Here is an 18,075-nt window from a genome sequence, read left to right as displayed (position 1 = left end):
AACAGGCTCTTCCTGTTCCTCTGCCTCATTACTGTCAGGCTCTGGAGTCCGCACCTCACTCCCCGATGGCCCTGGCCTCACCTCAGCCTCATCGCTGTCCGACTCCGTTGCCAGCTCTGCAGGCTGCTGGCGGACCACAACAGATCCTGACTTCAAAGCCCAACACACCCATCTTAAGAGAAACGGGGGCTTACCTTTCCTAGCATTGCTGGTAATCTCTTGATTGGCCCACCCAGTTGCAAAATTAAAATACACAGGATCCCCTTTGGCTTGGGTAAGTTGGGACACCCTACGGAAAAGATCCTTGAAGATGGTTTTTTTTTTTTTTGGTTTACATTTATACCCCGCCCTTCTCCGAAGACTCAGGGCGGCTTACAGTGTATAAGGCAATAGTCTCATTCTATTTGTATATTTTTACAAAGTCAACTTATTGCCCCCCCAACAATCTGGGTCCTCATTTTACCTACCTTATAAAGGATGGAAGGCTGAGTCAACCTTGGGCCGGGCTTGAACCTGCAGTAATTGCAGGCTTTGTGTTCTTAATAACAGGCTTTACCAGCCTGAGCTATCCGGCCCCTTGACTGATTAAGGTTGGAAGCTCATGCTACATTAGTTGGGCTATAGAGAGGCCTGCCTTCCCATGCTTCAATTCACAAAACACTTTGTTCCTCCTAGGTTTTGAGGGCCGCTGAGCAAGCCCACCTCTGGGGAGAGTTGGTTTTCCTGTACGATAAATACGAAGAATACGATAATGCTATTATTACCATGATGAGCCATCCCACAGATGCCTGGAAGGAAGGGCAGTTCAAGGACATCATCACTAAGGTAGGAGATCTTTCTGGACGTAACTTCTCTAGGGTTCCTTTCTGATGTTCCCGCTTGGTGGAAAATAGGTTCAGGCACCCATTTTATATCCAGAGTCTTCTGAAGGGTGATCTTACGACGGTCTCTCTTGCTGACTGGGGAATTCTGAGAATTGAAGTCCGCAGGTCGTAAACTTGCATAGAATAGCCCAAAGGACACGTTCCGGTGAGAGAGAAGTTCCCTGAGGATGGGGGGGCTCCAACACGAGTCCGAAACCTCGGAAGACTAAACCTCTGGTCCCGGTGACCAACCCTGATTGGATCCTGCAATGTTATCCTGGGACACGTGTATTCATTCGCCTTCATTCATGAGGTCTTAAAATAGCCACGGTTGAGAAACATTGTCCCAGATGTTCCATTCCAGTGTAGTTGACATTAGAAGCAAGGAACACATGTAGAGAATTTACTTTTATCCCCTATTTTTATCCCGGCAATCTGTGATCATCAGCATCTTCTTTTAACGACCCCATAATAATCCCTTACGGGGTGGAATCTGGGCAACTGAATGGAGCTGAGTGTTTACTGGCCAGATGCCCTTCCTGTTGCCAGTGCGGAGTTTTGTTCACCGGTTATATTCTCATCGTGCCCCAAGAGAGAAATATCTGCCTCTACCTAGGATCGAACTCACAGCCTCCTGATTGTGAGGCGAGAGCTTCCACCTCTAGGCACCACTCTATCCGGGCAATCTGTCATGAGCTCAACAAAATGGAGAAGCCGCCAGACAAATCCAAACCATACCGTCTTAAGTCAATGGTTTTAAAAACCAGCTGCAGCCAGCTGAGGGAAAATGCAACCCTTTGGGGAGGGGAGCTGTAGACCGTGTTGCGGCCTGATGAAGAGTGAGTTTGGCTGGAGGGCTGTGTTACTTGCATCGCCCTCATTCGGAGGTTGTTTTTGCAAACATGCAGAAGTGACACTCACTTCCTGAATCTCCTCCTTGCAGGTGGCAAATGTGGAGCTTTACTACAAAGCAATTCAGTTTTACCTAGAATTTAAACCTCTGCTACTCAACGACTTACTGATGGTGCTTTCACCGCGGCTGGATCATACCCGTGCAGTCAATTTCTTTAGTAAGGTAAGAAATCCTTTGAAAATCAGAGGGGTTTTTTTTCTTTCTTTGCTCTCCGAAAACTTTTCATTTGTTCATTTATTTATATAGATCCCACCTTTATTATTTTTATAACTTAAGTCAAGGTGGCAAATACACACTATACTCCTTCCTCCTCCTGTTTTCTCCGCAACAGCAATCCTGTGTGGTGGATTGGGCTGAGAGTGAGTGACTGGCCCAAAGTCACCCATGCCTAAGGCAGGACTAGAACTCACAGTCTCCTGGTGATCGGCTCTGAGTCACCCAGCAGGATTTTATGCCTAAGGCAGGACTAGAACTCACCATCTCCTGGTAATTGGCCCAAGGTCACCCAGACAGCTTTCATGCCTAAGGCAGGACTAGAACTCGCCTCCTCCTGGATTTTAGCCTGATGCCTTAACAGTGAAGGTGTGTTCTCTGAACAGGTGAAACAACTTCCGCTGGTGAAGCCCTACCTGCGCTCGGTGCAGAACCACAATAATAAATCAGTGAATGAGTCCCTCAACAACCTCTTCATTACGGAAGAAGATTACCAGGTAGGAGACGGTTTCTGGGGCCCGTCCTGGCCTTCGGGTCGTGGCCCTTGGTGGCTTGCGGGAAGGTGGGATGCAGGTTGGAAACCCACCCCACGTTCAGACTTTGTAGGGTGGCCATTTTCAAAGCTTCAGTTACACTGACGGTTTCTGTCCCGTCCAGGCTCTTCGGACATCGATAGACGCCTACGACAACTTCGACAACATCTCCCTCGCCCAGCGCCTGGAGAAACACGAGCTGATTGAGTTCCGGAGAATCGCCGCCTATCTCTTCAAAGGGAACAACCGCTGGAAGCAAAGCGTGGAACTCTGCAAAAAAGACCGACTGTACAAGGTACCGGAGCTCAAGGACAACCGCATCTGCCAGCGGGCAGGGAGATGGGGTGGATGAGTTCAGGAAGAGCTCAGCAGCCCTGGCAGCGCAGTGGTTAGGATGCGGTATTGCAGGCAAACTCTGCCAACAGCCTGGAAGTTCGATCCCGACAGGGTTCAAGGTCAACTCAGCCTTTCCATCCTTCCGAGGTCAGGAAAATGAGGATTGTTGGGGGGCAAGTTGCTGACTCTGTAAACAGCTTAGATAGGGCTACAAAGCAGTATATAAGTCTAAGTGCTATTGCTATTCTTCGATGGTCATCCACTCCAAAAAAACTCGAGGGGGGTGGGGGTGGGCTTACAACATCAAATATACAATTACAGGTTTGTTTTAATATTAAGTAATTTGTTCAAGTCTGAAACGGTTCTCAGGGAAGTAATGCCTGATAGGAGCCATGCTGGCACAGTGGTTAGAATGCTGTATTGCAGGCTGACTCTGCCCGCTGCCAGGAGTTCGATCCTGACCAGCTCAAGGTTGACTGAGGTCGGGAAAATGAGGAAAATGAGGGCAAGATTCTGTGAACTGCTTAGAGCAGGGGTCTCCAACCTTGGCCACTTTAAGACTTGTGGACTTCAACTCCCAAAGCTGGCTGAGGAACTCTGGGAGTTGAAGTCCACAAGTCTTAAAGTGGCCAAGGTTGGAGACCCCTGGCTTAGAGAGGGCTGTAAAAGGGCAGTTCACAGAAGTTACAGCAGTTCGCTTAGTGACCATTCAAAGTTCCAACCGTCTAGAGTTGGAGCCGGTGGGCTCCCCCTGCCTTTCCCCGAGCATGGGGCTGGAGACCCATCCGTGATGGGACTCTTGTTTCTTCTCCTCCTCCTCCTCCTCCCCCCCACCCCCCCACTTCCTCCCAGGACGCCATGCAATACGCCTCAGAGTCCAAAGACACGGAGCTGGCGGAGGAGCTGCTGCAGTGGTTCCTTCAGGAAGGCAAGCAAGAATGTTTTGGCGCCTGTCTCTTCACTTGCTACGATCTTCTGCGGCCGGACGTGGTCTTGGAAACCGCCTGGAGACACAACATCATGGACTTTGCCATGCCCTACTTCATTCAGGTCATGAAGGAATACTTGAGCAAGGTAGGGGTCCTGGCCTCCTCCTCCTCCCTCCCTCCCCCCCCCACCTGCCCCCACCTGTCCCAGACCCTTTTGTCTTGTCACTTGCCTGCTGTGCCTTCCTTGTGGGACCCTCTACTCTGGAAAAACGTGCCCCCCCCAAAAGCCCTTCCTTTCTCCTCCAAAATGCCTGTTCGATGCTTTGATGCCCAGTAGGTTCCTAGCCAGTGGACTGGGCTCTGGTTTTCAATACAGGTAGTCCTCGACCTACAGCAGTTCATTTAGTGACCGTTCCAAGTTATCGCGGCACTCCAAAAAAAGGTGACTGACGACCGTTTTTCACACTTACGACCGTTGCAGTGTCCCCATGGTCACATGATCAAAATCCAGACCCTCGGCAACCGATTCATATTTACGACGGTTGCGGTGTCCCGGGATCACGTGATCGATCCCCTTTTGCCACCTTCTGACAAAGTCAACAGGGGAAACCAGATTCTCTTTTAACAACCATGTTGCTAACTTGTAACAGCTGCAGTGATTCACTTAACAACTGTGGCAAGGAAGGTCGTAAAATGGGACAAAACTCACTTAACGAATGTCTTGCTTAGGAACAGAAATGTTGGGCTCAATAGAGGTTGTAAGTCAAGGACTACCTATATTTTGTCTCTCTCAGCCACAGTAAATATGCCGTATTTGAGCCGGTAGAACTGGAATTGGGCCCCTGGTGCTAGTTTCCAATCTCACCTGTTAAGGAGCCTTCATGCGCTTGTCGAAAGAGAATTTTTGGAAACACTGGATGGTCATCCCAAAGGTGCTTCTTCAGGAAGCAACTGGACTTTCTGTTGTTTCTTCGAAGACGTTTCGCTTCTCATCCAAGAAGCTTCTTCAGTTCTGACTAGATGGTGGGGAAACGGAAGGATTTATACTCCTTGCAGACAGCTGGTCGTTTGCATCTTTTTGAAGAGTCGTTGAGGCCACTTGGAGGTTTATCTGTATCCTCAGGGTCACCTGAGTGGTGCAAATAGTTCCTGTAGTCTGCAATTTTTACTCTGGAAATCTGTTCCTACTCCCACGCCATCTGAAGGATGTTCATCCCAAATTGCACAGCTAAAAGTCTGTAGAGATTCTCAGCCATCCACCACCCAGTCAGACCTGAAGAAGCTTCTTGGATGAGAAGCGAAACGTCTTCGAAGAAAAACCAGAGTTTTCCAGAAAAACCTGAAAAAGCACCTTTGGGACAAACATGACCTGGAATGACTGAGAAGCTCTACAGACCGCTGGATGGTTAGCTGTGGTTCATTGATAAGATTAAACCCCCGCTGACTCCTTCAGCCCCCTACTCTAGGCTGGTAGAAGTGGAATTGATGAACCCCCTTTACTTGAGAGTGGGAACAAACGTCTAAGAGTGTCAGGCTGTTAGGTGTACGCAAATGGATCCCTTTTGCACACTTTGCGCAAGGAGGTGTCACCTACAGTGGGCCCTGTCTCCTAATCTACCCTTAGATTGGACAGCAGTTGGTTTCCAGTCTAGCCTGGCTAGATCAAGGCTTTCGCTGTGTTCCTTCTGGCCATGATTGAAGTCATAAAGCACTTTGAGTATTCCAAACACATTGGCATAATTTGGCAGATTGAGAATCCCGCCAACTCGTAGGGCCTGGAAGCCTGAAAGCGTAGCTCCTATAGCCGAGGTTGACAGAGGGAAGAGATTCCAGGTTGCATGTGAGCTGTTTTTCCTTGTTTCAGACATTCTGAATTGTTTCTAAAATGTGTGGTTGATTTTCCCTATTGTGTTTGGGCTGGGAGGAAAAATCTACCTTTAAGAAATACAGTATAAAAGCCAGCAGCACAGCAGAGAAGATTTAACTGCCAGCTTGTGGTACTTAAAAAAACGTGTGTTTGGATGTTTTAGTAGGATTAGTAGGGGACCACTTATGGTTTATGGTTAAGCGTGCTGAAACTTAGGAAATAACTAATACGACTAGGTGGCCAGTGCTCAGACTGGGTGGTTTCTAAATTAGAATATGAAATGTGGCTTCAGGACCCGCCCGCCCCCCACCCTCACCTCCTCTTTCCAAAACTCATTCCTGAAACTCTGGGTTAGAAAAAGACCCACGCCACCTCTGCATAATTCAGGAATAAATATCCTTTGAAGCAGTAAACTTTGACCACTTTTACCATCAGGGTCAAAATAATTTCAGGTTTTAATTATCTAGGGCAGGGGGGGTGTCAAACTCGATTTCACTGAGGGCCGCATCAGGGTTGAGGATGCATGCGTATGTGTGGCCGGGGGTGGGGGTGGCCGTAGTGGGCCTCCCCAGCCTCCTGCACCACTCTGCCGGCTGAAAACGGGCCGTGTGGAGGCCCTGCACGGTCCTGTTGTGCCTCGTCCTCCCTCCTCTCCTCAGCCGAGCCCCTCCCGTCTCCTCCCGGGCCTGCTATCAGATTCGGAGTCTGATAATGAAGATGAATGGCCTGTCATGCCTCCAGCCCCCAGCCCTGGCCCCATGCCCAGACAGGATGTCAGGAATGAACAAACAAACCTCACTCCTACAGCGTGTGAGCAGGGAGCCAGCCACGTGCTGGAATTACCAACAGCAGAGCCAGCTGAAGAGAATTCACAGTGGGAGGATCCCCGCTTCCGGAGATCTGAGAGGCGACGCCAGCAGAAGGAAGGGAGGGGCAGGCCTGGATAAGTCCTGAGTCATGGAGCCACACCCCACAGCCTATATAAAGGACCAGCTTGAGTCAAGCAACTTTGAGTCAAGCAAAGTCTCATTTAGTTTGCTGAAGTCACAACTTGGATTCCTGCCTGCCCTGAGAAATCTGAAAGGAATTTGGCAAAGCTGCAGAGGCTTCGTGTCCACGCTTGATACGGACTTCCTAGACCCGGTTGTCGGAGGGGGAGGGAGACACGACAGGTCTGTTTTCGATTGGCAGAGTGCTGTAGGATGCTGGGGAGGCCAAAAATGGGCCACAGGGGGGCTCCACTCCCCACCCTCACCGCGGTCCATTTTGGCCCGCAGAGGCACTGAGGGCTGGTCCTTTGATATTTCCAAGCTGGCTCCACTGGCCAGATTTAAGCACCCACCGGCCGGATGCAGCCTTGAGTTTGACACCCCTGATCTAGGGCAAGGGTCTCCAACCTTGGTCCCTTTAAGACTTGTGGACTTTGTTGGCTGAGGGACTCTGGGAATTGAAGTCCACAAGTCTTAAAGGGACCAAGGTTGGAGACCCCTGATCTAGGGCAACTCTCAGAATTCCCCAGCCGGTTCACCCTTCTTAAAAGCTGCTCAGTTGAGAAACCCTGGTCTGGAGTTGTAACCCACAGGTTTGCCCTTCTCTTTGCATGCTGTTCTTGGCGTTAGGTGAGAACGTTACCCATTCAACCATGGAAACGTTCAGGAACTTGAACTTCGGCAGCAAAGGTGGCCTTTTGAGTTCTAAACCTTTCTCCCCCCCCCTCCACTTTTTTTACTTGCTCTCTGTTAAATTCTAAAATGCAAAATATTGGCGTTTCTTTTTCCTCTAAGCTGCACCTTCTGAATTCCTTTGCAGGTTGATACAATAAAGGAAAAGGTGAAAGTTGGTTCTTTTCCATCTTTTTTTTTAAAGTCTGGAGGCCTAAGTCTTAAGGATATATCTGCATGAGTTTTATTTTTTATTTTTTTCCCCCTCTTTTTTTTCTCTCTCTCTACCTTCCCGACACTGCTGCTACTGCTTTCTGCCCGCCCCCCCCCTTTGAAAAACTCACTAAAAAAAGCCTCTGCAAGTTTAAAAAAAAACAAAACCAGAGTCATAGCTGTAGGACAGAACGGTAGACACTAATTGGCACATCAACTCTCCAGGAAGGTTAGAAACCAGCAGTCGGACACCAGGCATTTAACCCTGTCCCAAGAAACCTCTAAAAAGAAGGAAAGCCGGTGCAGTTACTTAACTGGTTCTCCCTGAAGGGGGGAAGGCGGGCGGACGGATGGACGATTGGGTTTCCCATTTGACGCTGTGTGTTTTCCCCTCCCTGGAGAGGATTGTGACCGCGCCAGTCTTACTAACGTGTCTTGCTGAGAGTGGCTAGCTGCTTACAGAAGCCCTCTTACCACACCAGCCGGGCCTTTGACTCTCTGGTCCCATCTCGCTGCTTCCTGTTCCCTTGGTCACTTTCTAAGGTTTGTGTGGGGGGGTGTCTTCCCATTGAGTGCAAGCCCCGTGTCTTCCCGTGCGTTGATTTCAAGGCCCGAGTCTTCCTATGGACTCTTAAGGATTGGTCTCACCACTGATTGGCTGCAAGGCCTGGGTCTTATCCTGGGATCTTTCCATGGATGGATTCCAAGGGCCGTGTCTTCCCACTGATTCCAGGACCTGGGTCTTCCCATCGATTTGTCTTGCCTTCACCCGCAAAACCTCCCAGGCCCGGTTTAAGCCAAAGCCAAGGCCTCCGCTTCCCGAAGCTGAGCCAGTCTTCCTGCTCAGTAGCATTTCCCCCCAAATTCAGCACCCGTCTTCTGCAAACGGGCCAATCCAAGCTTCCCTTTTCATCTGAGAATGGGGCCACGCGCACAAACACCCACTTTTTGCCCACCCTGCCCCCATCCCCACCCCCACAATGGCCCAAAATGTCTGGAACCAACCCGTGCTCCAACTTATCCAAAGCCCAAGTCCTCCCAGCAGCTAGTAAGTCAAAGGCAGGGCCCGTGTGGTGTGAAAAAAGGTACATGAACTGCAGTGTTTGCTTTTTCTGAACTGAGCATGTCCGGCCATCATTGTTATGTACATCTCACTTTCCCTAAGCTGCAAAGCATTGCTGTGGAAAGCGGGGAGGGGGAGGGGCTGTTTCTGCGTGCCGTGAACTTTTGGCGGGGTGGGGGAAGGCTGGCTAGAGGGAGGCGTCTGGCCGCCATCTTCCAACTTCACTCCTTTGCTTCTTCAGTTCCTTTGCCTTTTTTCCATGCACATACGAACACCGAATCTCTTAGCATTGACCGCATGCGGTTCACTCTTTCTTTCGTTCGTTCTTTCTTTCTCTCTTTCCTCCTCCTCTTTTTTTTTTTTACTTTTCTCCCTTCTGCAGCCTTATTGCAGTCTCCGTGGAAAAGCCTTTCCTTTTCTTTTTTTCCTTTTACAAGGAACGGTTTGCCGTTAATAAAAAAACCGATGGCGTGGTAGGCTTTTTTTTAAAAAAACACCAAAAACTGGTGTTTCTTCGGAGCCATTGGGAAAACAAACAAACAAACCACAACCACCACAGCCAAATTTGGCAGTTGTGAAAGATCTCTGGACATCTCCTCTGCTTAGCTTCATCCTTTTGTCTAGATCTCTACCTTTGGCACCTTAAAAACCCTTTTCCGCTGATCTTTTCCTTCTTCACGGTAGCAGGTTTTCCAGCCTAAACGATTGGTTTTCTAGGAATAAAGAGATCTCAACAGAAAATGAAAACATAAAGCTGGCGTAGGGTTGACTGGATGTGCAGGTAGTCCTCGACTTACAACAGTTCACTTAGTGACCAAAGTTGCAACCGCACTGAAAAAAGTGACTTAAGGCCGTTTTTCACACGGCACGACTGTTGCGGCATCCCCACGGTCCTGCGATGAAAATTCAGACACTTGGCGACTGACTCATATTTATGACGGTCGCAGCGTCCCGGGTCCCCCTTTTCTGCGACCTTCTGACAAGTCAACAAGCCACATTCCCTTCACAACCGTTCTGTTACTAAATGTACAACGGAAGTGACTCATTGATGAAGACTTGCTTAACACAGTGTAAGCCGCCCTGAGTCTTCGGAGAAGGGCGGGATATAAATTCAAATTAAAAAAAAGAAGAAGTTGTAAAATGGGGCAACGTTCGTTGAACAAACGTCTCACTTCAGAAACGGAAATTTTGGGCTCAGTTGTGGTCGTACGTCGAGGACTACCGTACTCACCTGCTCTCTTGCGTGTGTGTGTGTTCTGTGCTTTGGTTTCAGGGGGCCATCATTTTGGGAAGACTATATTTCAAATGCTTCTTGCTGTAGATACCTTAAGCATCATCGAACTTATTTTTTTGAGGGGGGGCCAGGGAAGGTTGGGGTTAGGAAAAGGAAAAAGTTTGCTATATTGATGAAAAGTTGGGGGGGGGGGAAGCTTGTGAGTTCAGGAGGAACTTTCCATCTTCAACCAAAAACAGGATAAACATTATTTTTCAGAGGGTTTATCAAAAAGGGGGTTGAGCCATCGGTAGCCTAGCAAGATTTCTCCTATATTCTCCTTATGGGTATAGAATAGCTCCTATGGCCTAGTGAACTGGTGATCGTTGTGTAAATGGGGAGATCTAAATCCAGATGCATAAAACTACCGTCAAACCATGCTGGCCATTCATCTAACAAGTGACATGCTGTTAAATACAAATGTAAAATGCCTCGGTAGCTTTTTTTGTTCTTAAGTTGAAAATCACTGTGCCTAGAAGTGGGATTTCTGCATGAGATAGCTCCCACATGGAGTGCTTCGTTCATTCATTCATTCATTCATTCATTCATTCATTCCATTCGTTCATTCATTCCTACCTACCTACATGGCCCATCTCACCTAAATGATTCTGGGTGGCTTTAGAGCAGGGGTCTCCAACCTTAGCAACCTTCAAGACCTGTGAACTTCCAACTCCCAGAATTCCTCAACCAGCCATGCTGGCTGAAGAATTCTGGGAGTTGAAGTTCATCGGTCACAGACACCCTCCCTTGAGAGCAGGGGTCTCCAACCTTGACAACTTTTAAGACTTGTGGACTTCAACTCCCAGAGTTCCTCAGCAGGCTTGGCTGGCTGAGGAACTCTGGGAGTTGAAGTCCACGAGTCTTAAAAGTGGCCAAGGTTGGAGAACCCCTGCTTTAGAGCATCCTGCCTGTGCTTCTCAGCTCCATCATGCCCTAGGGCAGAGTTTCACAACCTCAGCGACTTTAAAATATTTGGCCTTCAACTCCTAGAATTCCCCAGCCATATCGTAAAGTTGCTAACGTTGAGAAACGCTGTCCTAAAAAGCTGGTTCCCAAGAGAGCTAGCAAACGAGGTTGGCTGTAGGAAATGACCCAGCTGAGCCCGAAGGAGGGCTCAGTCCTTGAGTCCCTTCGTGCCCACAAGAGATCCGAGTCCAGCCCTCCTTGAATTCCTTTCATTCTTATCTCCCGCCAATTTGCTTTGGCCGTTAGTGGTTCAGGTTCTTGTAGAGGGCTGAAGCTTGCAATAACAACCTTCATATCCATTTGAAGTGCCTGGGTTTCCTGATTTCCTTGGCGCTTGACATTGTACACCTGGAAAAAGCTTGAATGGAAGAGGGAGGGGGGATACGGCGAGGCGATTGGATGGCTTTAGCAAATTCCCCGGAACTTGGGACATTAATTTGGTCCACCAAATTGGTTCCCTGCGATCTCTTCACACAAGGTGCAAGCTAGGCCTGAAGCCCTCCAGCAGCAAGAGCTCCCCTTCCCCCCCACTCCCCACTTCCAGGCTGAAGGCACTTCAGGAGAACCTCCTTGGACATCTCCTGCAAACCCGGTGGCTCGTTTAGACCGCCGACATTTCCTTCCCCGACTTGGGTTTATTTTATTTTATTTTATTTTATTTTATTTTATTTTATTTTAATTTAATTTTTTGTCAGTGATTTTCCTTTCTTTGACTGTGTTTCACGCCCCCTGAAGGCTTTTCCACTTCTCTGCCAGCAAATGTAGGGCGCTGAATAATAGCCGTGTGGTTTCTCCTGAACTTTGGAAATTCTTCTGTTTTCCTAGGTGGACAAGCTGGATGCCTCAGAATCGCTGAGGAAAGAGGAAGAGCAGGCGACGGAGACCCAGCCCATTGTTTACGGTAAGCCCTTCCTTAGCTTGCAATAGACATAACCATCGTCTTACTCCTTTTTGAGATGAAGACTATTAGGCAGAACGTAGAGAAGGAACAAGAAGTAATAAATAATAGCTGTAGCGCTTAGACTTATATACCACTTCACAGAGCTTTTACAGCCCCTCTCTAAGCGGTTTACAGAGTCAGCCTCTTGCCCCCAACAATCTGGGTCCTCATTTGACCGACCTCAAGAAGGATGGAAGGCTGAGTCAACCTTGAGCCGGTCAGGATCGAACTCCTGGAATGAGCAATGAGTTGACCTGCAAATACTGCATTCTAAACACTGCACCACCAGGGCCCTTACCAATAAATTAAAGACACGAGGTAAAAGAAAACAATAGGAAGTATATAAGAAACATGAATATCCATGTATCTTTCAGTACATTATCTTTAATTCTTTAAAGTAAATCTAATACAACATTGTACCATTGAATGCAATGAAGGAATCACCATATCAAACAAGCTGACAGTATACAGTAGCCTAATCAGGGAATCGCCAAGAAGAATAGAACTCTTGCAATGAACAAAGACATTCCTTCAATTTTGCAGCTACTAGTAAGATTGTTGGCCGGGCAGGTACAAAAATAGCCAGGGAAATTGATTGAAGCCTGGGAAATGAGCCCCTTGTCGGTCAACGGGAGAGCTGATTTACCACCCAGCTTCTCAGGTACTTGGGAGCGGAGGGATTGGCAGCAAAAGGAAACAACAGCCAACAATCTAATAGCCCCACTCAACAACTAAAAAAACCACACGCAACAGACACTATATCAATACCACAAACAGAATAACCCAAAGCACACACTCTGCTAGAGAGTAGTGCCCTGACGATGGGCTAGAGCACAAGCCCAAAAGCTTGGAAGACAAAATCTTCTGGTCCCAGTGACTGACCCAGATTGGATCCGGCCACATTATCCTGGTGCACATATCTCTGCTTTCCTTCATGAAAACAATTCTTGTACCAGGGCAATCCATTAGAATGTAAAATGAGAGCAAACCCCCTTTCCCCTTCTAGTACTGATGATGTTACCTACTTTGGGTAATGAAAAACCTGCAAGAAAACTTACCAAGCTCAGAGAGCACCGAGGAACCAACAGTTCAACCCTGAGCTACAAATATTCTGTTCTGTTGTACTATTAGAAATGTGCACTACAGCAGGGGTCTCCAACCTTGGCAACTTTAAGCCTGGTGGACTTCAACGCGCAACTTCTGGGAGTTGAAGTCCACCAGGCTTAATGTTGCCAAGGTTGGAGACCCCTGCATTACAGGTTGTTCTCTCTTCACAAAATTCAAAGTTACAACGGACCTCCCCAGAGCTATTTAAAACCCGTTGGTTTTTTTTCTTTAAGTTCCAGCAGCTACACACACACAGACACAGCTCCGTGGTCATGTGATCACATTTTGGGCACTTGACAACCGGTTCAGATTTACGGCCTTTTGCAGCGTCTTCCCCCCCCCCCCCCGCCCCAGTCTCAGGACTGTGCATTTTGCCCATTTCCAGGGTTTACTTCCTGTTTAAAAAGTTCTCGTTGGGAAAACGATTTATGACTCGTTAAGTGGCCGGTACAAAAAAGGTAGTAAAATCGGATGTGGTCACATATCTGATTTTGAACAACTGCCGTGAATTACGACTGAAATTTCACTCTCCATCCTGGTAGTGTGCCAGAACCAGATGTAATCATGACCAACTTTTCAACACATAGCTAGTTGGGTAATGAAACATCTGCAAGAAAACAGCCAAGCTCAGAGAGCATCGAAAGTCCCACATAATGACAACAGCGTGTTAAATCTGGCCAAGCTGCTTAAAACACCCTCTCTCTCCTTGTTTTAAAGCAAGGGTCTCCAACCTTGACAACTTTGAAGACTTGTGGACTTCAACTCCCAGAATTGCCCAGCCAGCATGGTTGTCGAAATCCACAAGTCTTAAATGAGCTGTGGTGGCGCAGTGGTTAGAGTGCAGAATTGCAGGCTACTTCTGCTGACAGCCAGCTCCCTGCAATTTGGCAGTTCAAATCTCACCAGGCTCAAGGTTGGCTCGGCCTTCCTTCTGAGATGGATAAAATGAGGACTCAGATTGTTGGGGGGGGCAATACGCTGATTTTGTAAATTGCTTAGAGCAGCGGTCACCAACCATTGGTCTGTGGACCACTGGTGGTCCGTGAGAAAATTTTGGGGGTCCGCAGAAAGATTATTTCCATTTTTTTATATTGCACTAAATACTATTTATCTTTTTTAAAAAACCATATTAGTGGTCCTTGGGATTTAAAATTATGAATTTAGTGGTCCCTGAGGTCCGAAAAGTTGGTGACCCCTGGCTTAGAGAGGACTGTAAAAGCACCGTGAAGCAGTATATAAGTTGAAATACTATTGCAGGCAAACTCTGCCCACTGTCAGGAATTCAATCCTAACTGATTCAAGGTTGACTCAGCCTTCCATCCTTCCCAGGTGGGTCAAATGAGGAACCCAGATTGTTGGGGGCAAGAGGCTGACTCTATAAACCGCTTAGAGAGGGCTGGAAAGCACAATGTACCACAAGTGGTATATAAGTCTTAAGTGCCATTGCTATTAAAGTTGCTAAGATCGGATACCCCTGCTTTAAAGGCTAAAGTGATGCGAGAGCTGGTCAATGCATTCACAGGGGTGTGTTGTTGCTTTGTGCAATGCCCTCAAGGCAAACGGTGGAGATTACGGGCTTCCGTTTAATGCTTGCGTGGTCATTTCCACGCCTGGCCCCTTGAGCCTGGGTGCATTTCTTCAGGGAGGGCCCTCAAAGCTCAGGCTGTCAAAATTTCGGGAGGGGCCTGGTGTGAAAAACACAGCCTTCAACCCTTCGCTCCATTTTCTTTTCTTTCTTCCTTCCCTTCCTTCCTTAGGCCAGCCCCAGCTGATGTTGACGGCCGGTCCCAGCGTGGCGGTCCCTCCTCAAGCACCTTTCGGTTACGGCTACACCGCACCACCGTACGGGCAGCCCCAACCCGGGTTTGGATACAGCATGTAAGGAAGCCAGCGTGGAGCCAGCATCCTTTTGTGGAACCTCCACCGTCCCTCTCACGCCCGACTCCGCAGGGAAAGAAAAAAAAAAACAAACCTCGTGTCCTCGTAACATTTTATTTTATGAAGGACTGTGTTTTTCTGTTTGTTCCTCCTCTCTCCTTCCTTCCTGCCCCCCCTTCCCTAAATGCCACCTCTTCCTTTCTTCACATTCCACATCTTCCACCCCACCCCCCTCTGGTGGGAATACTTTTAAATGTTCCAGCAGGCTTCTCCCCACCCACCCGCCCTTATTTTTTTGCAAGATTGCTTCTGACGTGAACAACCACCTACCCACCCCCGTTCTCTTGTGACTCTCTCTTCCCATTTGCACTCTTGGAAAAGCGGTCTGACCTCTTTCGGTCCAGGGGTCCCCGAGCGGTTTATAAGCCTGGCCCATTTCTCCCCCAAAATGCACGTTTAAAAAGGCATATTCTGAAAAAAAGGGGGCTAGGGGTGATGAAAGGAAGGTTTATTTAGCGGTGGATTTGAAACACTACAAGATAAAATTTTGGATGGCTTGGCTCTTGAAATCAGTCACATTTAAAATAGAGAGAGAGAGAGAGAAAGCTCGCAGATAACATACCGAAAACCTGTCCTGAATTTTAAAAAAAAAAACCAACAACGACCAACCTAGTAGAGGCTCCATTTAAACCTATGCAGGTTTTCCAGTTTAGATGTACAGAAAATGCCAGTGTTTTGCTCACTCCGTGTGTAATCCCAACGATCCTTCCGTTGTGCTAGTGCGCTTTTTTTTATTATTCTTTTTTTGTGGGGACCATTTTATATTCCACTTGAGGAACAAGACGCAGGAGGGGGGAGGGCACCATAAATCCAAATCTTGCGTGTTTCTGACTAACCTCGCCCTCCAGTTTGTGTACGTTGGATATTGTGGTGTTCCCACTTCCCCCTCTCCCCCTCCCTCCCCCGAGTGTACAGAAGAGAGAGAGAGAGAGAGAGAAAGAAAGAGAGCGAGAGAGAGAAAGAAAGAATTGAAAGGGGCATTTGGGAAGCCCCAATGGCTGTTCAGTTTTGCTTGTGCAATTGAAAAAAAAAATGACTCAAATTGGAAAAAAAAAAGATAATAAATGACTGGACTGTGGATATCCTCTATAGTAGTTTTTCAGTATGTATCTCTTCAAACTCCTTTATAATGTATGCGCTTGGCCTCAAAACAGCAAAACAAACAAACTACCACTATATATATTCAGGTCCAAAAGCAGGAACCAGCAACTTAGCAAATTTTTTTCCAAATTCTCTTGACTGTGGAGTGGATCTTGGACAGGTGACTTGCACTGACGGAGATTCCTTGAGATGAATGGGAAATGCTTGGAGCTATAAACAAGGAAAAATTGATGGCACTTTTTCAAGCCCTCGGCTGGGCTTGAGCCGCTGAAGGCATTCTCCTTCCCAAGTAAGAAAACAAAACAAAACAAAAAAATCTTTAGGGTTGTAGTTTTGAGTGTTTCCAGTTTTAAATCTGACAAAAGATCATGTTATAGGTATGTTAAGTTGCCTTAATATATTTAGCTTCGAAATAAAAATTGACTTAAATGTTCAATGCTGTTTGAATGAAGTGTCCTGTTTAATCAATGCAAATGGCCTCCTGGGGTGGAGCGAGAACTCCAGATTTCATACGGACCCAACAGGTATGAGATTAAAGAGAGGTGTGTGTGTGTCTGTTGCATAGATGGGTGGATAGTCCTCAACTTACAAACATTCACTTAACAACCAAAGTTACAGCAAGCACTGCAAAATGCTTGTTTTGCATTTACGTCCCAAAATGGGACGTAAAAGTGATCCTCGCGCCAACAACCTTTGCAGCATCCCTAGAGTCATGTGATCCAAATCAGAGGTCTTGGCAAGAGGGGCATGTATTTGTGATGATTGCAGCATCCCAGGCTCATGCGAACACCATTTACGATGTTCCCAAACCAACTTCCAATAAGCAAAATCAAGCCAGGTTCACTTAACGACGAGCGAGTGGAATGATTTGCTAAGCTATTCCCCCCCCCCCCAAAATGGTAAAAGTAAGGTGCGAACTACTTCACCACCAGGGCTTGTTTAGCAACGGAAATTCTGGTTCCGTTTCTGATCGAAAGTCGCAGACTACTTGTAGTTAGGAGGTAAAGGTTCCCCTCACACATGTGCTAGTCGAAGAGTTAGCGCTCTCAGAAGACGTCTCCGTGGTCATATGGCCGGCATGACTCAACGCCAAAGGCGCACGGAACGCTGTTCCCTTCCCACCAAAGGTGGTCCCTAATTTTTCTACTTGCCTTTTTTAACGTGCTTTCGAACTGCTAGGTTGGCAGAAGCTGGGAGAAGTCACGGGAGCTCACCCAATTACACGACAGCACTAGGGATTTGAACCGCTGAACTGCCGATCTTTCGATCGACAAGTTCAGTGTCTTACCCACTGAGCCACTGTGTCCCTAGTTAGGAGGTAACTGGAATTAATTCAGGCCCTTCCTAGCACTAGGATCTGCTGCAGAGCGGGGAATAACACCGCTTACACAGCATTGGGTTACTTGCAGGAGAGACCTGCGTGGCTAAACAATTTGAAGGCAGTAGAGCTCAGTGAGTAAAGCATTTGAAGGAGGGAGGATTCAAAACGGCTTCTCAAGGGAAGGTGAAAACAGCCATATCCTTCCGTGAACTCATATGGCTGCCTTCAAAAGCATCTGTTGGGTTATCTGTTGCCACCTTATCCGAAACGATCCTTCGGGGTAGGCCGGATTAGGAAACCAACCTTTTACTAGGCGGCTATGGGAACAAAATTTTGAAAGCCTGAATGTGCTTCCTCTCCCCCTCCCCCCCTCACTTTTTATCATTGTGAAAATTAGAAAGTCTTGTCTGAGACTCTCAAAGTTCTGTCCCAGATTTTTATTTTTAGACATGCACATGCACACAATGGTGTCGAGGCTTAGTGGTGAAGACGCTGGTCTCCCACTCGGAAGGTTGAGAACTCAGTCCTAAATAGCTGCAGGTAATTTCTCTCTTAAGGCGCAAGGAGAACTGTGAACTCTTGACTAGGCATCAGGAAGGGCATCTGACCAGTAAATGCTCAGCTCCATCCAGTTGCCCCCAACTCTACCCTGAATTGAAGGATTACAGGATTGTAAAAAAAGGGGAGTTAAACACACACACGCACACACCCACCATTTCCCTTCTCATCCCTATAACTGGCCTGTGACTTCCTTGCTCTCAGGTCCTCTACCAGAAGTTTGAGGGGTCTGCGCTGGATCTTAGCTGTTCTTAGCACTGCACCCTTCTTTGGACAGAGA

At 47.6% G+C, this 18,075-nt stretch overlaps 1 protein-coding gene across 1 annotated transcript in view; it reads left to right on the top strand.

Moving 5' to 3' along the window:
* CLTC (clathrin heavy chain) overlaps nucleotides 1–16,352 on the top strand; it is a 110,050-nt gene extending 93,698 nt beyond the window's left edge. Inside the window, exons 26-32 of the mRNA XM_058164119.1 lie at nucleotides 676–825; nucleotides 1,807–1,938; nucleotides 2,376–2,486; nucleotides 2,647–2,817; nucleotides 3,711–3,932; nucleotides 11,656–11,731; nucleotides 14,635–16,352. Coding sequence (XP_058020102.1) covers nucleotides 676–825; nucleotides 1,807–1,938; nucleotides 2,376–2,486; nucleotides 2,647–2,817; nucleotides 3,711–3,932; nucleotides 11,656–11,731; nucleotides 14,635–14,759 — 987 coding nt within the window. The 3' untranslated portion in view covers nucleotides 14,760–16,352. The remainder of the gene's footprint in view (nucleotides 1–675; nucleotides 826–1,806; nucleotides 1,939–2,375; nucleotides 2,487–2,646; nucleotides 2,818–3,710; nucleotides 3,933–11,655; nucleotides 11,732–14,634) is intronic.
* Nucleotides 16,353–18,075: the final 1,723 nt, after the last annotated feature.

The sequence above is a fragment of the Ahaetulla prasina genome, chromosome 1, assembly GCF_028640845.1.
Source record: "Ahaetulla prasina isolate Xishuangbanna chromosome 1, ASM2864084v1, whole genome shotgun sequence".
Lineage (NCBI taxonomy): Eukaryota > Metazoa > Chordata > Lepidosauria > Squamata > Colubridae > Ahaetulla > Ahaetulla prasina.
Note: the sequence above shows the minus strand (reverse complement) of the source record. Positions and strands in the feature narration are given on the sequence as shown.